Raw genomic sequence first — 23868 nt, 5'->3', positions numbered from 1 at the left:
CAGCCCTCAAGTCTCCTGCCTCCCAGACCTGGGCAATGTAGAAAGAATGGCTGGATTTGAAAGGAATTGATGTGAGTTGACATCCCAGTTTTAGGACATCCTAGCTGTGTGAGCTTGGGCATGGGCTAGGAAGGATTCCTTTCATGTATGGGTTGGACTAGAAGGCCATTTAGGTCCTTTCTCACTTTCAAATTCTGTGATTCTGTGATATCACTTCCCATCTTTAGGTCTCAGTTTCCCCATCTGTTAAAAAAAGGTGGGAATAATAATAGTCCACTACGTCCACTTCACAAGGGATAAGCTGAGTGTGACACCGAACTGGCTGGCCCCTTGACAAGCAAGTCAGTGAAAGACACCTGCCTTGAGTAAACCCGTCCTGTAAACAGAGGCTGTTTTGGTCACTTCCCTGTTGGATCCTCTCACTTGTCTTCACTGGTTTAAAGTTTCACTTTGATTTCTGAGTTTACTCAAAAGCCAAATTATCTAGTTTCATGAAGACTTTCACTGTCGAAGTTGTCTTCAGTGGTTGCCTCCAAGTGTATCATATCTATTTGGCTTTGGGCAAGTCACTTACTTTCACTGATACTTCATTCTTTAATGAGGGCTTGAAATGAGATGACCCCTGAGCTGTCTTCCAATGCTAATTCTATGATAATGTGGTCTCTGTCATGTTCCCATTAGTGCCTAGTCTGAATCCTTTCATGTTCCTACCTTCCCTCATCATATTGTCTCACCTGCTACCTTATTTTTTATTTCAATTCCTTTTGAGTTTTAAAAAGTGAGCCCTTTGCTCCTGACAGTGAAAGTGCTGAAGTTTTGCCAAGAAAGGACTGACTGCTCTCTGGTTTATAAATGCTACACAGATCAGTGATTACAAATACATCTTTGGCCTTAATATTAGCAGAAATTACACATTAAGGAATAAACTGTGCTAAGACGTGCTCTGAGTGGACCTTATGATAAGAACATAAAGATTCAAAACCATGGGATTTCAATGTTTGGTGAACATGGGTCATCACAGATGGTTCTCATGTGTGTTCACGTGGCCACCCCATTGTCCATTGTAAGGCTGCCATATCTGTATGTGTGCAGTTTCCAAGCATGCAGCCCCTACCCTACAAAGGGACAAACATGAAACTCTATTTTCGGCCCCAATGGACTAAAGGTCTCTGAAGTCCCTTCCACTGCAGAGACTCTGGGGACTTTCCTTTCTCCTCTGTGTTCATTTCCCTTCTATCAGATGAGGAAGTTGCCAATGAGCTCCACACTGAGCAGTGAAGCGGAAGAGAAGAATATATGAGTCTGGAACCAGCTTTTTCAAACAGTTTAATTCCTCTGTAGAGAGCCAAGAATTGTCCATTGGAATCAAGACTGATATTTGCACCATGCTGAAAAAAGATACAAAGAGCTGAACAGGTGGCAAGTACCACTACCGGTGTGATTATCCCCATTTTACAGATATGCAAACTGAGGCAGGATTTGTTCAGGGTTCCACAGTTAGCATTTTTGGGGAAGGACTTTTAGCACTTTATCCACTTTATCCACCACATGAAATTGCCTCCTGTAAAACCAGATACGATCAAATCAGCCTCCGTCCAGATTTCCAAATACCTTGGAAACTGTTGTGATGAAGTCCGGTGTCTAAGGCTATCGCTGGGTGGGGTTCCTAGAAATGCTGTGAAAATATGGCAGAGAAACCAAGTGACTCCAAAAATGACATCGTTGAGTTAATTGGTGAAGCTTACTCAAATCCTGGTTTTCTCATGCCAAGCCCGGGGCAGTATCTAGCTTACCACACTATCTCTGGTGGGACCAGACCCAGATCTCTCCTGCCTCACAGCCCAGTATTATCTGTTAGCTTCTTAAATCCTCAGAGATGTCATCAACTCCCATGGGTTCAATTATCATCTTTGCACAGAAGCATCCTGATACCCCCAACCTACTGGAACCCACATTCTCAAACCATCTTGTATTTAATGACTTGGGAAATAATTATGTTCTTTCATTTTGTAATTATGTAGTATGTAGTCTGACATGGTTTTTCTGCATCTCCTCTTAGGATGCAACAGCTCTGCTTCCCTTCAGTCTTTGCATCCCCAGGGATAAGCGCAGAGCCTGGCACAGAAAAGAAATTTAATCAATGTTTGATTGACAAGGAGAGAGGAGCCAGACAGACGTTAAGGGCTAAGTATTTCATGGGTGGCCTGAGCTGGGACCTTATAGTTTCCAGAACTAGGCACCAACCCAGGGGACAAAGACAGTTATTCATTTGATGTCAGACCCTTTCCCCAAATTTTCTTCCCAGCTTGAGAGGCAGAGATGGGACACATGAGAAGATCAAGAATATATATGTGTGTATATATGTATGTATACACATACACACATATACACACATATATACATACACATGTGTGTATATATGCATTGTGTACGTGTTCGTGTGTGTACATACTACACACATATGCATATATACATATGTGTATATGTACTGCACACATATGCATATATACATACTTATGTGTGAAGGTCCCATGGAAGTATGCATGTAGATGGCTTGGCTGGGCCATCACTCCAGCAATGATGTGAAAAGCAAGGTCTGTGGCTCCTGATGGGTTGAGAGCATCACTTGGCCCTGCTAATCAGACCCAGAATGCTCAGCTTTAAGTGAGAAGTTAAAAATGGAGCCCATAGAGTAGGCGTGGATGGTAGATGGAAGAATGTCGGCCATCTGTGTCCATTCTTCAGGTGGGGGAGTCAGCAGATCTCAGAGATTGCCTTCACATTCCAGGACACAACTCAGATGATTTACAGTCCCATTTACAGACGAACAGGAAGAGTGAGGCGCAGTTGTTATCATTCCATGATTGCAGTCTGTTTTTGGAAAAGTGGACACAGTGCTCATTGTTGTCTTTTTTGTTTGGTTCATCTGGCGCCCAAAAGCTAGAGAGAGAGAGAGAGACAAAGAGAGAGACAGAGACAGAGAGAGATAGACAGAGAGACAGAGAGAGAGAGAAAGAGAGAGAGACAGAGAGACACAGAGAGAGAGACAGAGAGAGAGACAGAGAGAGACAGGGAGAGAGAGAGAGAGAGGAAGAGAGAGAGAGAAGAATCTTTAGCATAAAAGGGATCGACCCTTCCATTTCTAGTTGTACAGCAATGGTTAATAGGAAACCTCCTTCCTCATGTTGGGCCTGGTCCCCCTGGCTTCTTGAAAAGACTACAAATGATGACGTTACTGCCAGAACCTGAGAAGTCAGAGAGACAGGAGGCCTCAAAGACACTGCTTATTAATATTTTTGGTTATCTAATAAAATTTATGGACTCTTCAGAATGATATTTGCAAATGCATAAAATAAAATGCATAGAATTACAAAGGAACCTAAATATATAAAGCCCAGGTTAAGAACCTTTACTCTGGGAACTTTCAACCTCTAATCCTTCCAGAGAGAGCCCAGAGAGTCTCATATTCTGCCAAGTCCCTCTGCCCGAAGTATCTCCACCAAACTGGGGCCTATGCCTTCTCCTTACCTCAGGGCATCCTGGGACTATGCACACATGTATACATACACACATATATCATACACATATGCATGCATAACACACATGTGCATACCACACACATGCACACATGAACATACCACATGCATATCTACATTCTTCACCACACATGTGAATATACCATACACATAGACATACACACAATACTGTACACACAACACATACCATATACACACATGAACATACTGCACATATACCATACCACACACATGTACACATGTAAACTGTGAGTGCATGCACATGCATATATAAATACATGCCATGATACATGTTCACAATTAACACAAACATATCCACATATACATATATCACACACAATACATGCATGTATGTACATAGCATACATACTCACAGAAGGAAGGATTATGGTGCATGTCCTTTTTTTATCCACCTTGACTTCTCCCTGGGAAAAGCTTTCATTGTGTTCATGGGATGTTTGGACCAAAAGAAGGACAAAAGGAAGGAGGGTAGGGATGGGCTGAACTCACTCTTTGCTCTTGGCTTCATTATAATGGGTCCCATCTGTCCATCTCCATTCTGAGTTCCTTAGGATATTCAATCCAATCCAATAGTTGCTACCACCAGCTTTTTTACGAATAAACTCCTATGGAGTGAGAAGAGAGTACTTTTAAGAAGGTGCATGTTTTCTCTTCTCAAGATAAAACATTCTTATTCCTTCAGTTGATTCTGCATGAACTTGGATCATTCATCAACCCAAATACTGTCTAGTTCTGAGATTCCTAAATTCAAAACCAAACCAATACTCCATGTGTGGTCTGATCAGGGCAAAGGACAGTGGTACCATATCACCTCCATATTCTTGTATGCTTTGCCTTTCTGTGTGATAAATAAAACTGGTATTTTCATCATCTGAATGGGAAGCTTTGTCTCTATCCCTTGAAATCTAAGGCCAGGGATGGAGCCACAATGGGGGAGTAAAAGTAGGGACCTGATTGAGCTCTTCCCCCAAACCCCTCAAAAAACTTATAAAAAATTACTCTAAACAAATTCTAGAGCAGCAGGAGCCAAATAATGACAAACTGAAGCAAATTTTCAGCCCTGGACAATCAGGAAGGTTGACATGCAGGGTCTATCACACCCAGCTGGGAGTATAGCACAGTCCTGTGTAGGCTGCACCAGCATGGACATAGCTGGAGGAGGCCTCAGGGGACTGAACTACTGGTGGCTGTGGTGGTTTCTAGACTTCTCAATCCACAAACAGCAAAGACAACTTTGAAGGTCAGTGGGAAAGGTCTCTAATCTGGCCAAAAGGGAAGCATGGTGCAGCCCCAGTTCCTAGTTCAAGGGCAGCAGCAGGTAGCAGCCTCTGCCAAAGCAGAGGCTTTTGGAACCCTCCACTTAATAAAAAGCTCAAAAATCAAGTAATTGGCTAGGGAAAATGAGCAAACAGGGGAAAAAAGGTCAACTATAGGTTCTTACTTTCTCAATGAAAAGGTATTTTCTTACATCATTGGTTATGAGGATGATCAAAACATACAACTAGAAGAAGACAGCAAAGTCAAAGCTCCTGCAGCCAAAGCCTCCAAGAAAAATATGAATTGGTCTAAAGCCATGGAAGAACTCAAAAAGGATTTTGAAAATTAAGTAAGAGAAGTAGAGGAAAAATTTGGGAAAGAAATGAGAATGATACAAGACAATCATGAAAAACTGGTCAACAGCTTGCTAAAGGAGATGAAAAAATGCTGAAGAAAATAATACCTTTAAAATTAGACTAACCCAGATGGCAAAAGAAGTCAAAAAAGGCAATGAAGAGAAGAATGCCTTAAAAAGCAGAACTGGCAAAATGGAAAAGAAGGTCCAAAAATTCACCGAAGAAAATAATTCTTTCAAAATTAGAATGGAGCAAATGGAAGCTAATGACTTCATGAGAAATCAAGGAATTATAAAACAAAACCAAAAGAATGAAAAATAGAGGACAATGTGAAGTATCTCATTGGAAAACAAATGACCTGGAAAATGGATCCAGGAGAGATCATTTAAAAATTATTGGACTATCTGAAAGCCATGATCAAAAAAGAGCCTAGACATCATCTTTCAGGAAATTATCAAGGAAAACTGCCAAGATAATGTAGAACCAGAGAGTAAAATAGAAATGGAAAGAATCCTCTGATCATCTCCTGAAAGAGATCCCAAAAGGAAAACTCCTAGGAATATTGTAGCCAAATTCCAAAGTTCCCAGTCAAGAGAAAATATTACAAGCAGCCAGAAAGAAGCAATTCATGTATTGTGGAAACACAATCAGGATAACACAAGATTTAGCAGTTTCTACACTAAGGAGTTGGAGAGCTTAGAATATGATTTTCCAGAGGTCAAAGGAAATAGGATTAAAACCAAAAATCTCCTACCCAGCAAAACTGAGTATAATACTTTGAAGGAAAAAACTGGAATTTCAATGAAATAGAGGATTTCCAAGCATTCTTGTTGAAAAGTCCAGAGCTGAATAGAAAATTTGACTTTCAAATATAAGAATCAAGAAAAACATGAAAAGGTAAACAGGAAAGACAAGCCATAAGCGAAAGATGATGTTTGTAACTCATGAGACCTTCCTCAGTATTAGGGTAGTTGAACGGAATATATATGTGTAAATATGTACATGTGTATGTATGTGTGTATATGTGTATGCATGTATATGCATATATGTGTGCATATGTATATGTATGTATAAATATGTGTATATGTGTGTATATATGTATATACACACACAGAGTGAGCTGAATATGAAGAAATGATATCTAAAAAATAAAATTAAATGTTGAGAGAAATATAATGGGAGAAAAAGAGAGGGAGAGGTAGAATGTGGTAAATCATCTCACATAAAAGATGCAAGAAAGAGCTTTTACAACGGAGGGGAAGAGGGGGAAGGTGAGAGGGAATAAGTGAGCCTTATTTTCATCCTATTTGGCCTCAGGAGGGAATAACATACACACTCAATTGGGTATGGAAGTTTATCTTACCCTACAGGAAAGCAGGGAAAAAGGGGATAAGAGAGGGGGAAGGGTTAATAGAAGGCATGGTATATTGGGGGAAGAAGTAATTGGAAGCAAACACTTTTGAAGAGGGACAGGTCAAAGGAGAGAATACAGTAAATGGAGGGCAGGGCAGGATAGAGGAAAATATAGCTAGTCTTTCATAACATGACTGTTATGGAAGTGTTTTGTATGACTACACATGTGTATCTAATTGCTTGCCTTCTCAATGATGGTGAGTGGGGAGAGGTAAAGGGAGACAATATGGAACTCCAAGCTTTAAAAATGAATGTTAAAAAAATCTTACATGCAACTAGGAAATATATATGTATATATACACACATATGCAATGGGGTATAGAAATCTATCTTGCTCTACAGGAAAATAGAAGGGAAGAGAATGGGGAGGGCTTGATAGAGGGGAGGGTAGATTGGAGGAAAGGGTAATCAGAATACATGCTCTCCTGGGGTGAGGGAGAGGGGAGATGAGGAGAAAATTAGAAATTCAAAATTTTGGGGAAGTGAATGTTGAAAATTGAAAATTAGGTAAATTTAACTTAAAAACATAAGTCTAAGGCAAAACCAAGAGAGAGGGAAATGATGTGCCTATGGATGGACAACCTACTGACATCTCTGCCTCCTACCTCTAAGGTTCCCAAAGGTAGCACTGACCTGCTCTTCCACTGAGGTCACTGAGGTCAAGTGGGAGCCAAGTGACACACAGAACCTCTCAGCCTCTTCCCAGGATTTGTCGGTACAGGAAAAGTAGTAGAGACTTCCATTGTGGACCACCCAAGCCTCTGGTACTTTGTGCATGAGGTTTTCTTGAGAAGAAAGAGGATCAGGAATGAGGAGAGGAATTAACCAGAGCTGATCCAAGTCTAGCTCTGCCCATCTGGTCCTCAAGAACCCTGAGAATGGGGCAATGACCAAAGCCTGGTCATTGTGAGGCACAGTGTCCCTATTGTTATCTGCTCAGAAGCACCTTAGAGTCCTGGTGTTTCAGACAGAGAAGATATTTGGTGGCTTAGGAAAGAAGGACTTTGCTCTCCTTTCTCAAGCAGCCAAGATGAGGGACAATAAAGAAGGAGGAGCCAGCTGCCTGTATCTTAAACACCTTCCCATGTGATGCTGAGCCTTGAGTGATGGAAGGACTGGGCTGGCTCTAGGGTTCAATGCAAATGGAGGAAGAGGGTTGGACTTACTATTTTGTGCTCGCAGGGCTTCATTGGAGGCTTGGAACTTCTCAAGTTGATCATTTTCCCCTCGAAGATCTAGGACTACATGGGGGTAAGAAGGAGAAAAGCTCCAGGGGTCAATTTGGCAGAGGGTTAATTCAGGAAGCCTTGATTAGACCCCTATTCCACCATGTGACCTTAGGCAACAATTATACAGAGCTGGGATTCAAACACAGGTCCTCCAACTCCAGATGCTGCACTTTCTCTACTATACTCCACTACATACCTTATATAGTACCTATGTACTGTTTTACTATCCAGTAGGATGTGAGCATTTTGAGATCAGAAACTACTTTATTTTTATCTTTGTATCTCAAGTACCTGCACAGTGTCTCACACATACTGGTGGTAGGTCACATAACCAGTCTAGGGTCTCAGTTTTCTCATCTGTTGTACTAAATGACCTCTAAGGTCCCTTCTGGTTCTTAATCTATAATCATTATTACATACAAAAATTATAAAGGAAAATGCAAAGAAATTTCTGGGGAATGGTCCTCTTGTCAGAAAAGGTACTCAAGCTGAGTTTCAGGAAGCTGTGGAGATGAAGAGTGAATACATACACATACACACACACATACACATGTATATACACACACATATACACACATATGTATATATATATTCACATAGGTATGTATGTAGATATGCATATATAGGGAGTCAATAGGGGTTAAGTGACTTGCCCAAGGTCACACAGCTACTAAGTGTTAGAGGTTTTTTAACTCAGGTCCCCTTGACTTCAAGGCCAGTGCTCTGTTCCCCATGCCACTTAACTGCCCCAGAGTGAGTATATTTTAACTTAAGAGGGGCATTGGTCGGGAAAGTCACTGACTCATTTCCTCAGTTCTCAGTGGACTAGATTGAGATTTTACAGGGCATGGCCCTTTCTTTGGAGAAGTCTCCCCATTGGAGCATGAGTGTGGCCACTGGTGCCTTGGCAAACCTTGATGATTGCCTGACAGAGACAGACGCTTGTTAGATAAGCAGCCCCTTTCTGTGATCTATAAAAATGAATTAAGAAATGTGGGTGCAAACCCCATCTCTGACACATAGCAGCTCTGTGACCTTGGTGAAGTCACCCTTCATCTCACATGGCCCAAGAAAGGGCAGCCCAACACCATAAGTCTTGACCTAGAATGAACTCAGAGGTCATCTAATGCAGTGTCTTATCTTTAAGTACCAGAATAGTTACTGATAAATTTTCACGGAATTTCCTCATAGGAATCTCTCTGTGTAATTAAAATCATAGGTCTGCACCAAAAAGGAACAAAAACCCATGACAATAACAATACCACTTTCACATAACACTTTATGAGTATCAATGTGTGTTATAACAGAAACTAGGGCAAAAGAGCCAACAACTAATATTTGCATAATGTTTACTACGTCCAAGGCACTGTGCTAAGGACTTTACAGTTATTATCCCAGTTGATCTGGGAGGTAGGTGCCTTTATTATCCCCATTTTGCAGTTGAGGAAAATGAGGCAGACAAAGGTTAAGTAACTTGCCTGGGTTATTCACTCAATAAGTATCTGAGGTTAGATGTGAAGTCAGGTCTTCCTGAATGGATGGTTAGTGTCTCTGATGATGCCACTTCACATCTGAGTGACATGGGGGACTCATCCAACCCTTCAGGGGCTTCAGTTTCCTAACATGTAAAATGAAAGGGGCAGTCATAATAATGATGATGCTTAGAATTAATTAGCACTTTAAGGTTTACACTATCTCATTTGATCCTCACAATAAACTAGTGAGGTAAATGCTATCATTATTCTCATTTTACAGATGAGGAAACTGAGGCAGAAGGCAGTTAAGTGATTTGCCCAGGGCCACACAGTCAAGAAATATCTAAGGTAGGATTTGAACCCAGCTCAGCATTCTATCCCCTGGGGTGCCCAGCTGCCCAGAGTCAGATCATAAGATATAGGATGGAATTGGACCTTTGGTGATCTCCACGACCCTCAAGTTCACTGCTGGTATTTGATGGTTTCTGTGACATTATTTTATTTGATCCCTATGACGATAGTACCCCCCTTTTACAGATAAGAAAAAGAGACATTGGTTTAGTTTAGTTCTTTAGGGACCATGGCCACACAGCTAGGAGACCTCAGAGGCAAGACCTACATCCAGTCCTTTCTGAATCTCTCCATGGAGCCCTCTGCCTCCTCAGCCCAGGGTTGCTGGCACCATGTCATCTCTCTGGGCAGGTGGCCAGATCCCACCGTTCCTCTTGCTGTTTCTCACCCATGGGATACCCATCAGCTTGCCTTTCTCTCCCCTCCCCTCCTCTCAGAATCTGTGACTCCCTTCCAAGTCCCTCCCCTTCATCTCAGAGTTTTTCCCTGATTCCCACTGCCCACCCCCTCACTGCCTGTGCCTCATCTACACCCATCCTGCCATGGGGAACCACAGTTCACCTTACCTTCCTTTGGGTATTTTTGCTTGTTTTGGCATATTCTTATGAGTGAATGCTGTTTCTCTTGATAGATAGTCAGTTCCCTGAGGGCAGGGCCTGTTTGTGTCCCCAGTGGTTAGCACAGTGCCTAGCACATGGTAGCAGGTATAGCTAAAGACTGATGTCTGATTCTTTACCTATGATTTCTTTACTTTTCCAGAGAAGTTGAAGATGGGTCAACACTCTGCCTGCTCCTCCATTCCCAACCCCTTCCACTCCCAATCCCACTACAGGAGTCAATCTAAAGATTTCAGACCCCTCTCCCTCCCGGGAATGGCTCTGGTGTTTTCTCTCTGCCTAATCAGAGAAAGAGGTTTGCATCTGGGAGCCCTTTGAATGAGGAACTTACGCAGCAGAGTCATAACCGTCAGAGCCACAGCCAGCATGAGAGCCAGGAAAGCCAGGATAGCGTGGATGGTCTTGAGAATCTGATAGGCTGGACAGAGGGAGGAGAGGAAAGAGTCCTTAGGAAGCAGAGCCTCCAGTCAGTCACTGGGTGTACTCTCTGTATAGGAGTGTACGAACATAGATTCAGGGCTCAAAAGTCACCTACTCTAAATTCCTATTTTACAGATGAAGAAACTGAGGACCAGAAAGTTTGATTGTCTTATGAAGACTCACACAACTAATAAGTGTGTCAAGCAGGATAAGTCTTCCTGTCCTCAAGCCTCACCCTCAGTCTGTTATGCTGTGGAAATGGAGCACAAATCAATTATTCTTTCCAATGCACCATGAGATCCTCAGAGCAGAACCAGGATCAAGAGAAAGGGAAGGGAATACATATTTATTAAGCACCTACTATGTGCCAGGAACTGCGCTAAGCACTTTACAAATATTTGATGCTCACAACAACCCTGGGAGGTAGTTATCCTTATTTTACAGATGGGGAAACTGAGGCAGAAAACAATTAAGTGATATGCCCAGGGTCACCCAGCTAATAAGTATGTGAAGCCAGATTTGAAATCAGGTCTTCCTGAAATCACCTGCCTGATCACTGTGCCATACTATTTCAAACACTCCCTCCTCCAGGAAGCCTGCTCTGATTGATCTGGTCTGGTTGGTGAGAACAATTTCTCCTTGGACTCCATATACCACTTTGTTTCTTGCCTCTGGAATGCAGTTGTGCTATATCATGGGGCATTATAGCAGCCTGAATTTCCATCTTTTCCTTTACTAACTGTGAACTCCATGCAGCAGGGACCTTATCACATCTTCTTTTGTGTGTCTGACAGTGCCTAGATAGTGTTCTTTGCTCCTGAGGACCTTCCATTCAATCATTTTTTCACTTGATAAACAATATTAAGGATTTCTTGTATCCAGAGCACCATGTCAGTCACTGGAGAAGATACAAAGTTTAGAGAAGTCATCACTGCTGTGTCCAGGATGCGCATAGTCTAGTAAAGGGAGAAAATGCAAATACTGTGAATCAAAGTATCACAAGATGTCTGTTGGTCATCTAATAAAAGGTTGCTGAACTGCGCTGAATTCAGTGTGCAGCTCTGAACATGGTTCAAATCTGTCCTCCCACCCAGGAGGTCCATCTGGGTCTCTACTTCAGTCGGTTTATCAGTCTGCTGAGCAAACAACAAATGGTGATTGACTGACCCCTATGACATGACTGGACGTCATAGAAGCCCAAGGGATGGAGAAAAGTGAAGCAAGAAGAATGAGCAGGAGAGCAGCTCTGGACCCAGATTCAAAACCTTATCTGTAAAATGGAAATAATGACAGCACCCATCTCACAGGGTTGGTGAGAGGCTCAAATAAGAATATTTGTAAAATGCTTGACAGAGTACCTGGCATGTAGAAAGTAATTAATAAATGCTCATTTCCTTCCTTTTTCTCTCCCTCTTTTGCTCTCTTCCTCCCTGCCTTCCTTTCTTCCATTTTCCCCTCTCCCTTCTTCTCTCCCCTTTTCCTTCTTTCTCCCTCCCTTCCTTCTTCCCTCCCTGTCTCCCTTTCTTCCTTCCTTTCTCCTTTTTTTTCTTCCTTCATATCCATATAAATTAATCCTCATTCCCTTCCCTCACTCCCACCCCACTAGGAATAGAAAACCTTATGGAAAAAGATGTAAAATGTTGATCACTCTAATTAAATTATTTAATATCTATTTTTCATTTCTTATTATTTTTGCTAATGTCATAGGGGTATATCAACTTGTGATTTGTGTCTGGTGCCTATTAAATAAATTTAACCTCCTCTCCCTTCAGCCTTCTCCTGGCCCCAACATGATGACAGAGAACCTAGTGGTCAGGGAAGTACAGTGGGATATCTAGAGATGAATTTCAAGAAGAAAAGAATGGATAGATTTAATTAAATAATTGGGTATCCATTTATTGATTACCTTCCATTTGCTTCTTTCTGCGTTAGGTCATGAAAAAAAGTCCTAATAGCCAATTAAAGTCTGAGTAAATTATATGATCATAAAGACAAGGAGTCTGCCCTTAAAAAATATATATTTTGGCCAAGAGCCTCTCTGAATGGAGCACTCATGCAGGAAACAGATAGGATATATAATTAGGTTTCTCATTAACCACTAGAGCAATCAAAAGAGAAGGTCAAGGACCCTGGACTTTGTTTCACACACGTGCAGGTTTTGCAGAATGTTCTATATCTACATTTCTGCTGACACTGTGTACTGCTTACAAATGTACACTGTGACAATGGGTCTCCACCCCAGAAGTGGAAGTAAAGGGGATGGAGGAAGCCAAGAAAAAGGAAATAAGAATGTAGAAGAGAATTTTCTCTTTCATCTTGAGGTTCGATGGTGAAGCAATATGAGCTAGGGAATGAAGGGAAACAGATAGAGCCCTGGACTTTGTAACAGGTAGAAGGTGGATGAAGAGCTGGACCTTCTTTGGAGGGAGTCATTGCTTGTGCTCATCATGATGAAGAATCAGAAAGGAATGGTCATTCAATAACTTCGGAGAGAAAAAAATGGGTCACGGTGGTTAACATCTCCATTTTGAGAGGTGCTAAGTTGCGTGCTTTTTTTTTTACTTTTTTATAGTTTTTTAATTCACATAAATTAATTCACATAAACAAGAGGGAAATCTCCTTTCTTCCTAAGACAAGTACCTGGGTCCTGATATAAGGTGTTTGGAGATTGTCAAATTTCACAGTTTCTATGTGCTTAGAGAGATTGATGTGGGATAAAATAAATAATACCATCAGAAAGAACTAAAAAAGCATTGCTGGAAATTGTGTTCTAGGTTTAAAAAAAACCCGAATCCTTTAGGAGAATGGTTGGTGTTTCCATCATTACAAATAAAGATTGGGAGATTCAGAAGAGAAAGACAAATTTGAGACATGAAAAGCTGGCCAAATGACGATTTCTGAGAAGGATGTTTGGTCTTCTGCTCTATAGCTCAATATACAGATTTGAAAAGAACTTGGCCAAGGATGGAGCATATCTAACAAAAAACTGTTGGCTAAATAATCATGAGAGTTTTCAAATGAAAAGAGACTGGAAGGGAGAAGACTTTCCACATAAATCTAACAAAACTGGTAAGAGAGAATATTAATTATTGTACAAGAAGAATGACAAAAGAAATAGACAGTAATTCACAGGAAATAATCTCCCCCAAAAGAAGGCCAGCAATAAAACTCAACATCCTCAGATATCTAAACAAAAATGCATAGAAATAAATAGAATGAACAAGAGGTCAAAAGCAAGGAGTAGAATGTGATGTAGATATCACTAAGGGATTGATAGTTTGGGATTTTACCTGTAATGTGGCTCTGGAAGAAAAAAATTAGGTAAGTGAGACAATGCTTTAGCATTATATAGTAAAAACATATATTCTAGCTTATAAAAATCCTCCAGAATTGATTGAATGGGGAAGGGTGGAGAGATGACATGATGGATCTGTGCTTTAGTAAGGTCACTTTGATGGCTGGATGGAAGATGGACAGAAGTGGGGAGACACTTGAGGCAGGCAGACCCACCAGGAGGATATTGCAATAGTCCACGTGCGAAGTGAAGAGAACCTGTACAACAGGGAGCAGTTTCAGAGGGGAAAAAAGGATGTATTCAAGAGACGTTGCAGAGTTGAAATCTATAGCTTAAATATGGGGTAATGAGAGAGACTGAGGAGTCCAGGAGGACTCATAGGTTGGCAGTCTGAGAGACTGCAAGAATGGTAGAAAGTAGGAGGGAGGAGAGAGGAGGGTTTAGGGGAAAAAATAATGAATTCTGTTGTGAACATATTGAGTTTAAGATGTCTACTGGTCATCCAAGTAGATACGTCCATTGGAGATACAAGATTGGAGATCAGCAGAAAAGTTAGAATTAGATCCTTAGGTCTGAGAATCATCACCATAGAGATAATAACTGAATCCATAAGAACTGATGAGATCAACAAGTGAAATGAAATAAAGGAAGAAGACAGCCCAGGACAAAATCCTAGAGGTCACCTACAGTTAGTGGGCATGACCTAGAAGAAGATCCAGTGGAGAAAACTGAGCAGAAGTAAGACAGGTAAGGAGGAGAGCCAGAATAGGGTAGCAACAAGGAAACCTAGCGAGTATCAAAAAAGTAGAGGACAATCATCTGTGTCAGAGACTATGGAGAGATCAAAGAGAATGAGGAGGGAGAAAAGGTCATTAGATTTGACAGCTAAGAGATCACTGATAACTTTGGAGAGAGCAGTCTTGCTGGAATGATGAAGTCAGAAGTCAGACTATAAAGAGTCAACAAACTTCAAAAGATGGAGGAAGTAACAAGGGGAACTGGAACTCTGGCCCTGATCCTGAAAAACATTGAGGGACTGGTTGCTGAAATAGAAATTACAGGAACCTTGAGGGCAAAAAGAAAGCAGACAGTATTTATAGTAGAGGAGGAGAGGAGAGCCAGGTGGGCAAATATAAATACTGGGTGTGAAGAGGGCAGGTTTCCTTGTACAGGAATAGGGCAGGTAAGTTCATAGAGGTTGGGACTTGTCTTAAATGATGCAGTTGGCAAGCATTGGAGTCAGCCCTGCCCCACCTAGACCCCCACCAGGGCTATTTGCCTTTCTCCCCTGCTTTCTCTGTTATAAAGGGACCCCAGCTCAGGGTACAAACAAACCTCCTGGGAGAGATAAATCTCAGCTCTAATGGGACCCCTCCTTACCTGTGGTCATTTTCCCCCCATTTAGTAGTATTTTATTTTTTTCCAATTATATGTAAAGATAGTTTTCAACATCAATTTTATAAAATTTTGAGTTCCAAATTTTTTTTTCCCTCCGTTTCCCCTTTCCCAAGGTGGGAGGCAATCTGATATAGGCTATACATGTACAATCATATTAAACATATTTTCACATTAGTCATGTTGTGAAAGAAGAATCAGAACAAAAGGGAAAAACTCTGTGGTCATTTCTTTAATAAGTCTTCTCACCCCTCCTCTTCTCCCTCAGAAGGCAGTTTGATGTAGCAGCAGACAACTGGTATTGCTCTTGGGTCTGAAGAGACCAAGTCTAACCCATCCTCCACATGGCATCTATTCAAACTCTTAATTAAACACAGCCATCATCTTCCTCTCCCCAAGCCTTCTCTTTACCAGGACAACATGCCAAGTTTCTTCAATGTATAAAGTCAAGGCTCCTCCTCATTCTGACTCCACTTCTCTGGACACTCTCCATTTTATCCATGTCTTTCTTAAACCTTGATGTCAAAAACTGAGAGGTGTGATAAGATGGCTGGATGGAGCAGTGGATAGAGCCCTGGACTCAGTCAGGGAGACCTGAATTCAAGTCCAATCTCAGACACTTACTGTGTGACCTTCGGTAAATCACTTAGCAGCTATCTGCCTCAATTTCCTCATCTGTAAAGCAGAAATAATAATAGCACCTCTCTCAAATTAAATAATGTAACATTTGTATAAGGCTTTGATAACCTCAAAATATTATATAAATGCTAGTTATCAGTTATTATGTGGTCTGACAAGAGCCAAATGCACAGAGCCTCTAACTGTCTTATTCATACTACATCTCGATGGGGCCCCAAAAATCTTCTGGTCACAGAACCATCGGATGCTATAGTGAGAAGGGACCTTAGAGATCCTCCAGTTCATTACCCACTACTTGAAGGTAGGTGACTGATCCAGGGTCACACAGGTTGGTAATGGCAGACCTAGGAACTGAAGCCAGGTCTCATTGTTCTCAGTTCAAGACTTTCCATTGCACCTTGAGGCTTCCCAAGATATTGGTTCTATCTGTGTTATCTCCTCTCTTAGAATGTGTACTACTTCAAGATACAGTCTAGGGATCATCTTTCCTCTCCCTCAAGCCCCTGGCTCAAGACATAAAGCATACTTTGGATAGAATGTGGTGATCCAAGAGGAAAAGGACCATTCAACAACAGATTGCCAAAATTTAACTCTTAAGTTTAACCCCGAACCCCACCCCCAGTGTTCTCACTCCCCAAATAGCCTTCACACACCACAACAGAACTGATCCATGGATCAGCCTTGTGAAGAGTATGCTGGAATGAGAATCTGAAGCATCTGAACTGGAAACCCACCTCAGTCACTCATGAGCTGTGTGACCTTGGCCACACAGCACTGGTTAAGCTTTCTGGGGCTCAATTCACTCATCTGTATAATGGGTGGGTTGAACTTGATGAGCTCTAAATGTCCTCAGCCCTGGAATGATAATCCTTATTTTTCTGGAGACTTGTCTTCTCCACCCACCTCAGGGACTCCCCAACACCTTACCCTTCTCAGTCTGCTGTGATTCATTTTTCTGGGTCACCTTTTCAGAGATTTGTAATTGATGCATCCTGCCTCTCCTCAAGAACAGCCTGGCCAGTGGAACCTCTTCCTAAGTCCAGGTCCTAGTGAAGAGAGCAGAGCCCTTCTCATCATCAGAGCAATGCAAAAGGAAGTGACGGATTCAAACGCTGGTTCCATTACTTCCTCCCCATTGTTCCTCCAAGAGCCATGATGATGATCCAGTGGTTGGCAGTGGCAGAAAGTGGGCAATCCTTCCTCTTCCCCTTCCTCCTTCCCTGATTCAAGAGCTCCCCTCTCCCTTCCTTCCTTGATTGTCCTTTTTTGCTAATAAGGAAAAGAGAAGAATGGTAAGTATTGTGACAGGCTGGAAAGAGTACTGGGAGTCAGGAGATCCAGGATGAAGCCCTACTTTTGTTATGGGAGTGCCTGGTAACTATGGGAAAGTCACTCAAACTCCTTGTTGCTGTCCTCACTTGTAAAATGGAATAAAAACAGTGGCGCTATCTGCTTCACAGGACTGATGTGAAGGAAACACGTTGGAAACTTTAAAAAGGCCACAGAAATGTCACATTGTTGTGATGATGATGGGACTTTGCTGATGCCCAGATCACCTAAGATGGAAGCACCCATGTGGGATGGTAGCGATCTGCTGATAGGAAAGGTCCTGTATTCTCCTCCCTCATACTCGGGAGCAACTTCTTTCCATTGGTTGCATCTTGAAAAATGAAAAGACTGCAACAGTCTCTCTCTCTGTGTCTTTTTGTGTCTTTTTGTGTCTCTTTGTGTCTCTTTGTCTCTCTCTCTCTCTCTCTCTCTCTCTCTCTCTCTCTCTTTCTCTCTCTCTCTCTCTCTCTCTCTCTCTCTCTCTCTCTCTCTCTCTCTCTCTCTCTCTCTCTTTCTCTCCCCCCACCAAAAGGAGAAGATTCTATTTGACTACTACATGAGAACCATAAACTAATCTGAGTGTGAAGAAAGTGATAAGAAGGAATCTCAGGGTGAATACAGGTAAGGGTTTGAACATGAGGTCAGAAGATGATGGAGCCCTACAGGCTTTTCCTCCATCCCTCAAGAGCACAGCAGGCACATGGTCTCACAAGTGGTAAGTGGTCAGTTCAGCCTATAACTCTCTGAGGAACAGACTTCTTGTCTGGAATGTTGCAAAAACCTCCTATATGTCCTTGCCTCATGCCTCCAATCTATCCACACAGCTGCCAGACTCAGATTACTAAGACCAATTTCATCATGTCACCTTCCTGACCAAGAACATTCTGTAGCTCCCAATTGCCTTTAGAGGACAATAGAATATAAGTGCCTCTGTTCAGCACTTAGATCTCTTCACAGTTCATAACAATTATATGCTATTGTAGTGATGAAGTAGAATGAAGACCAATCCCAAAATAATACAGGATTGCAGGCAGTGGGGTCACAGATTTAGAGCTGAAAGAGACCTTAGAGGCCCTGGGTCATTCTTCATTTGAGAAAACGGAGGCAAGGAGAAGTTAAAGGACTTTGAATAGGCAGTGAGTGACAGAAGCATCATTTGAACCCAGGTCTTCAGACTTCAGATTCATTCAGGCTTTCTACTCTGTTGAGCTACTCCTTGCACTATGCTCCAGCAAACTGGCTACTTCCTCTGCCCTCTGCACTGCATTCCATCCCCTGCCTCCTCTGCCTTTGGCCAGGTTATTCCTTGAGCCTGAGATATTCCCTTTCCACACCTCTGCCTCTTGGATACCCAAGATCCCCCTGAGCTTCAACCCAAGAGCCCCCATTCTTCAAGATGTCTTCCCTGAACTACACCCAAAGGGCTACAAAAATGTGCATACCCTTTGACCCAGCAATATCACTACTAGGACTATATCCCCAAGAGATCATAAAAATGGGAAAGGGTCCCACATGTGCAAAAATATTTATAGCAGCACCCTTTGTAGTTGCCAAAAACTGGAAGTCAAGGGGATGCCCATCAATTGGAGAATGGCTGAATAAATTATGGTATATGAATGTAATGGAGTACCATTGCACTATAAGAAATGATGAACAAGAAGACTTCAGAGAGGCCTGGAAGGACTTATATGACCTGATGCTGAGTGAAAGGAGCAGAACCAGGAGAACTTTGTGCATAGCAACAACCACAGTGTGCGAGAGTTTTTTCTGGTAGACTTGGAATTTTGTAATAATTCAAGAACTTATTTAAAAAAAAATCCCAATGGTGGATTTCTAAGGCAAAATGCCTTCCACATTTGCAGAATGTAGCAGATCATGTTTGTGTGTATCATGTTTTGATTTGTTATATGATTTCTTCCATTTATTTTAGTTCGACTACATAACATGACTATAGTGAAAATGTACTCAATAGGAAAGTATATGTAGAACCTATACAGAATTGTATGCGGTCATGGGGGGGAGGGGGGTAGTGGGGGGTAGGTGTGGGGGGGATAAAATCTTAATTTTATGGCAGCGATTGTAAACCATTAAAAAAAATTTTTAAAAACATTAAAAAAAAAAAGATGCCTTCCGTGATTTCCCTACTGCTTGGCCCCTCCTCCATCCCAATACTGGAGTGTGTGTGTGTGTGTGTGTGTGTGTGTGTGTGTGTGTGTGTGTGTGTTTGTCTACTCTTTCTTGTCTGTGAACCTGTTGTCACCTTCACTGAATTAAAGCTCCTTCACACAAAGTCTAGCTCACTTTTGTCACTGCCTAGCATGGAGTAAGCACTGGATAAATACACTTATAGTTCAATATTTCACAAGTAGTTCCTGTTCTCCTTTCCCCTCTTCTCCCTTCTCTTTCCCCCACTCCTAGGGCTCCCAGGGACAAGGTACAGAGTATCAGTCACAGTGACAACCTGGGTTAGTATCACTAGTATCTCGAGGGATCTAATTCTCCAGTTCTGGCTAGGTTTCAGATGAGGATCCAGGAGGAAGCTCTACTGAGAGATTGACATGCCATTACTGATAAGGGGCCAAGACAAGAAGATAGGTTGCTCTTGGTCAGTCAATAAAGGGTCCATGAAGGATTGGGGACTTACAGTGGATTCATTCAACATACTTTCAAGAATCACCTACTTGGTGCTCAGCACATTGCTAGGTTGTAGATGATATAAAGGCAAAAATGGAAATAAGTTTACATTCAAATTATTTTATTAAATTATAAAAAGTAGGATTTTTTTTCCATCTGTGCAACAGTACACAGAACATTAAGTATACAAGGACAAGAAGAGGATATTCATTTGTTCCCAGGGACTTGTCCCAAGACCCTGTATATGTAATATCTATTTCTAGGTAGATAGAAAGATAGATACAGATATATGTGTGTAAGTGTTCGTATGACCTCAAGAAGTTCAGTCTTATGGGGGAGACAACATAGAAGTAGCTAGGTAGAAGCAGGAAATATAGAGGAAGCACTAGAGATGATCTCAGAAGGAAGGCATAAAGATCAAGGAAGACTAGGGAAGACTTCTTCTAGAGTGGGCCTTTAGCTGAGCCTCAGAGAAAGCCAGAGAGAAGCCAGGGCATGGAGAGGAGGAGGGGGATAAGAGGCATGGGAATGACCAGCCATTGAAAATGCTTGGAATCAAGAGATGGACCTTCATGATGGAAGAAGAGGACAGGTTTGGCCTGTTGTTCCAGTGAATGGGGAATATCACATACCATGACTGGCTCCTATATGTGGGCCCAGTACATGTATGATGATTTGGAGACAATATGTCTGCCTGATGGTGTAAGGGTATCACTGGGCTCAGCTGATGAGGCCTCAACAAATTGTTCTAGGCTCCTTTGGGAAAATGTTAAGTTGGAAAGAATGAAGCCCAGAAGCTGGTGCAGGTGGCAGGTAGAAGTATTTAATAAAATCTTGCTGATTTGTTGACTGGTCTCGCCACGTTGCTTAAGACGTGGTGGTCAGAAGAGCTTGTGGGCCCTGAGCATGGCCTAGATGATCCACATTTTCTCTTACAAATGAACTTGAAATGCATCTGGCAGTTCTTAGCCTTCCACGATCTGTGATTAATTGTCCAGGAAGTAACACAGTGCTGGTTGTGTTCCCTTTTATTCAGCTGGCCTGGTACCCAAAACCTGGAAGGAGAAAGAATATTACAAATGATTTCATTCCCAGGTATATAAAAAGGACTATTAAGAAATTCCTTCCCCTGTGTAGACCTCTAGAGACACTCTCTCTATTGCTCTAAACCAGAGATGTCAAACACACAGCCCACAGGTAGCAGGCAGCAGCACTTCCCTAGAGTATGGCCAGAACCAGATTAAAATGTAGTTGGGAATTGTTTGACAAATTAAGTAAAACACAGTCAAATGTGGATAACATTCATTTGTATTTTTCAAAGTCAAAGGCCTGCCCAGGTATGCATTACTACTTGAGTTTGGCACCACTGCTCTAAAACTTTCTAGATACAATCCAAAGAGCCCCACATACCACCTCCACCCTCAGGACCCCTCACAGCCCCTAGAGTGCTCCACTAAAGCCAGGCCCAGGTTTCCCCCTCACCCCTGTCTTTCTGGGATCATAGACCACAGAAAGTACATGTACACATACATTTGAAGACATAGTACATGTGTTCATAGAAGAGAGAGACACGCATAGAGCTGGATACTCAGGTAACTGCCTTTCTCTGATTTGGCTGTAGGCTTGGGCTTCCTGTGAGAAAAGGTCTCAGAGCCTTCAGAGTCTCCAAGGAACTGTTTGCCAAAGGAAGGCCCAGAAGAAGGAGGGCAGGCGGAACTCACTCACATCTTGCTCTGAGTCTCATTGAATGGACTCCCATCTGTCCAGATCCATTTGGAGCTCTTCTGGTTATTGAGTCCAATCCAGTATGTGGCATGAGCACCGTTTTGGTAAATAAATTCCTACGAAGTAAGAAGTGAGAAGTTTTAAGGAGATATATGTCTAAATTTGTGCATAGATGGGCCCCCTTTGTGCAAGTTTGTAAGTATTCCACTAGTGTGTGTAAGTATCCCTAAGGCACATGCAAGAATGGAAAAATGACCTAATCTCATTAAGAAAGAAATACCCCAACCATGTAGGGGCACTTCTAGAACCCAGATGGGGCATTAGAGCCAGCCTCATTTTGAAAGAATGATGCCAGGGTATAGTTGCTATATGTGTATGTTTATATTTTACATGTATACCTGTATGTGACTGTATGTATACAGATAGATGATAGGTAGATGGATAGATGCATATTAATAAATTAATCAATATGCATTTATCAAACTCCTGCCACATGCCAGGCACTGTACTAGCAAATGGACAAAGACAAAAAGAATAGAGATCAATGATCCATAATTTCATTGTAGAGATAACTCCCAGATGAGAAAAGTACCTCCACACATGTGGATCAGCACCTCCTTCAGAGCTTACAGCACAGGAGAGTCTCCTGGGGTACTGAGAAGTGAACTGATTTGCCCAGGGTCTTGAAGGTGAAGCTTCCTAACTCCCAGGCCATCTATACTTCCACTGTTCAGCAATAGAATATTCTAATATAATTCAGGCTCCTTTTAAAGCAAAGACTGTCTCCTTTTCAACTAGAACCCCCTCCCCACCCCAGTGCCTAGAACTGTCTGACAAAGAAGTGAGCTCTTAGTAAACACTCAATCAAAAAACAATATTTGCCTATGCGTGTTTTTATATGTGTAGATGTGTCAACACCTATCAATAGATTTCCTTATTTTCTCAACTGTATGTGTATGTGTGTGTGAAAGTTTGGCTGGAGGCTTAGCTCCAGGGTTTGCAGCAGTTTGCAGAGAAAGGCTGCCTTAGGTCAAACAAACTCATATAGGAAAGAGGCAGGAGCATCCATGAAGCTGTCCCAGGTACTCACAGAACCCAGGCCTGAGGGTCAGACCACAAGGGCTGACATATCCATGGAGCTCTGGCCACAAAGGCATGAGCTGTCCCCTCCCTCACACACTGCCCAAAGACATGGAGGAAAGAGCCAGTTTCCCATATAGAAGAGGTCACTAGGGACTGAGACCATCTCCGAGGCAGGCAGACAGAAGGGGGATCACACTTATTCCACATTCTCTAGCCTGGAAAAGGGCAATTAGGTGGTGCAGAGGAGACAGTGTCAGCCCTGGAGTCAGGAAGAAGAGGCTTCCTGAGTTCAAACCTGTCCTCAGACATGTAAGCCATTTCATGGCTTACAGTGATAGAACATTACTGGCAGAATGTGACATCCCAGATGTGGCTAAGTAGACAGTCAATCCATCTTTTCATCTCATGATCAACAAAGAAGAATCATGGACAGAATGTCAGTACATGCTCCAAATTGTAGATTGTGGTCCTTCAGTCATACATCCACATAAACTTCTGGATGCATATCTCCAGCCTCTTCCATGTGGGCAGATGTCAGGCTGTGAAAATAGACCTCCCATTGGCAGCTGCTCTGCATGGCTCCTGATTCTCTCCTTTGGGGCCAAGCAGAGCCAGGCAAATCCCTTTTCCTCTGGCAGTGCTTTAAATATTTGCAGGAACTTTTCATCCCCTCTGAATCTTCTCTTCTCTGGATCAAACATTCCCACTTCCTATAGCCAATTCTTGCATGGCATGGGCTCAAGGTTCCTCACATTCCTGGTCATGACCTAGCTTACCACTGCCCTTTTTTGTCTAGAATTGAATTCAATTCTCCATAAACAGTCTGAGCAGGACAGAGAACAATGGGACAGAATCACCTTCCCAACTGTGAATTCTTCCCTTCTCTGTGTGTTATCCATAAGTCTAAACTATGTTTGAGAATGTCTGGGCCCCTTGTAGATTAGCAGAGATGAAAGGGGAGCTGCCCACAAACAGCCCACTTAATAACTTTCAACACCTCCCACCTCTAAGGCCACCAAGGACAACACTAACCTGTTCATCCACAGAAGTCACTGAGGTCAGATGGGAGCCCCTTGACACACAGTGCTGCTCA

At 42.2% G+C, this 23868-nt stretch overlaps 1 protein-coding gene across 2 annotated transcripts; it reads right to left on the bottom strand.

The window, feature by feature from the left end:
• Positions 1-1309: 1309 nt before the first annotated feature.
• On the bottom strand, positions 1310-17097 carry LOC140518460 (C-type lectin domain family 4 member K-like). Of its 2 annotated transcripts, XM_072630674.1 has the most exons (6): positions 16932-17097; positions 10587-10673; positions 7750-7824; positions 7217-7368; positions 4047-4162; positions 1310-2940 (listed from the first exon to the last, which is right to left on the bottom strand). In XM_072630674.1, the coding sequence occupies exons 1-6, from the start codon at positions 16993-16995 to the stop codon at positions 2778-2780; spliced, it is 657 nt and encodes a 218-aa protein (XP_072486775.1). In that variant the 5' UTR covers positions 16996-17097; the 3' UTR covers positions 1310-2777. The 2 variants fall into 2 exon arrangements, with proteins under 2 accessions (XP_072486775.1, XP_072486856.1); XM_072630755.1 differs by lacking the exon at positions 10587-10673 and having other exon boundaries at positions 16932-17075.
• Positions 17098-23868: the final 6771 nt, after the last annotated feature.

This window comes from Notamacropus eugenii, chromosome 1 (assembly GCF_028372415.1).
Source record: "Notamacropus eugenii isolate mMacEug1 chromosome 1, mMacEug1.pri_v2, whole genome shotgun sequence".
Classification (NCBI taxonomy): domain Eukaryota; kingdom Metazoa; phylum Chordata; class Mammalia; order Diprotodontia; family Macropodidae; genus Notamacropus; species Notamacropus eugenii.
This window is presented reverse-complemented; position numbering and strand designations above follow the sequence as displayed.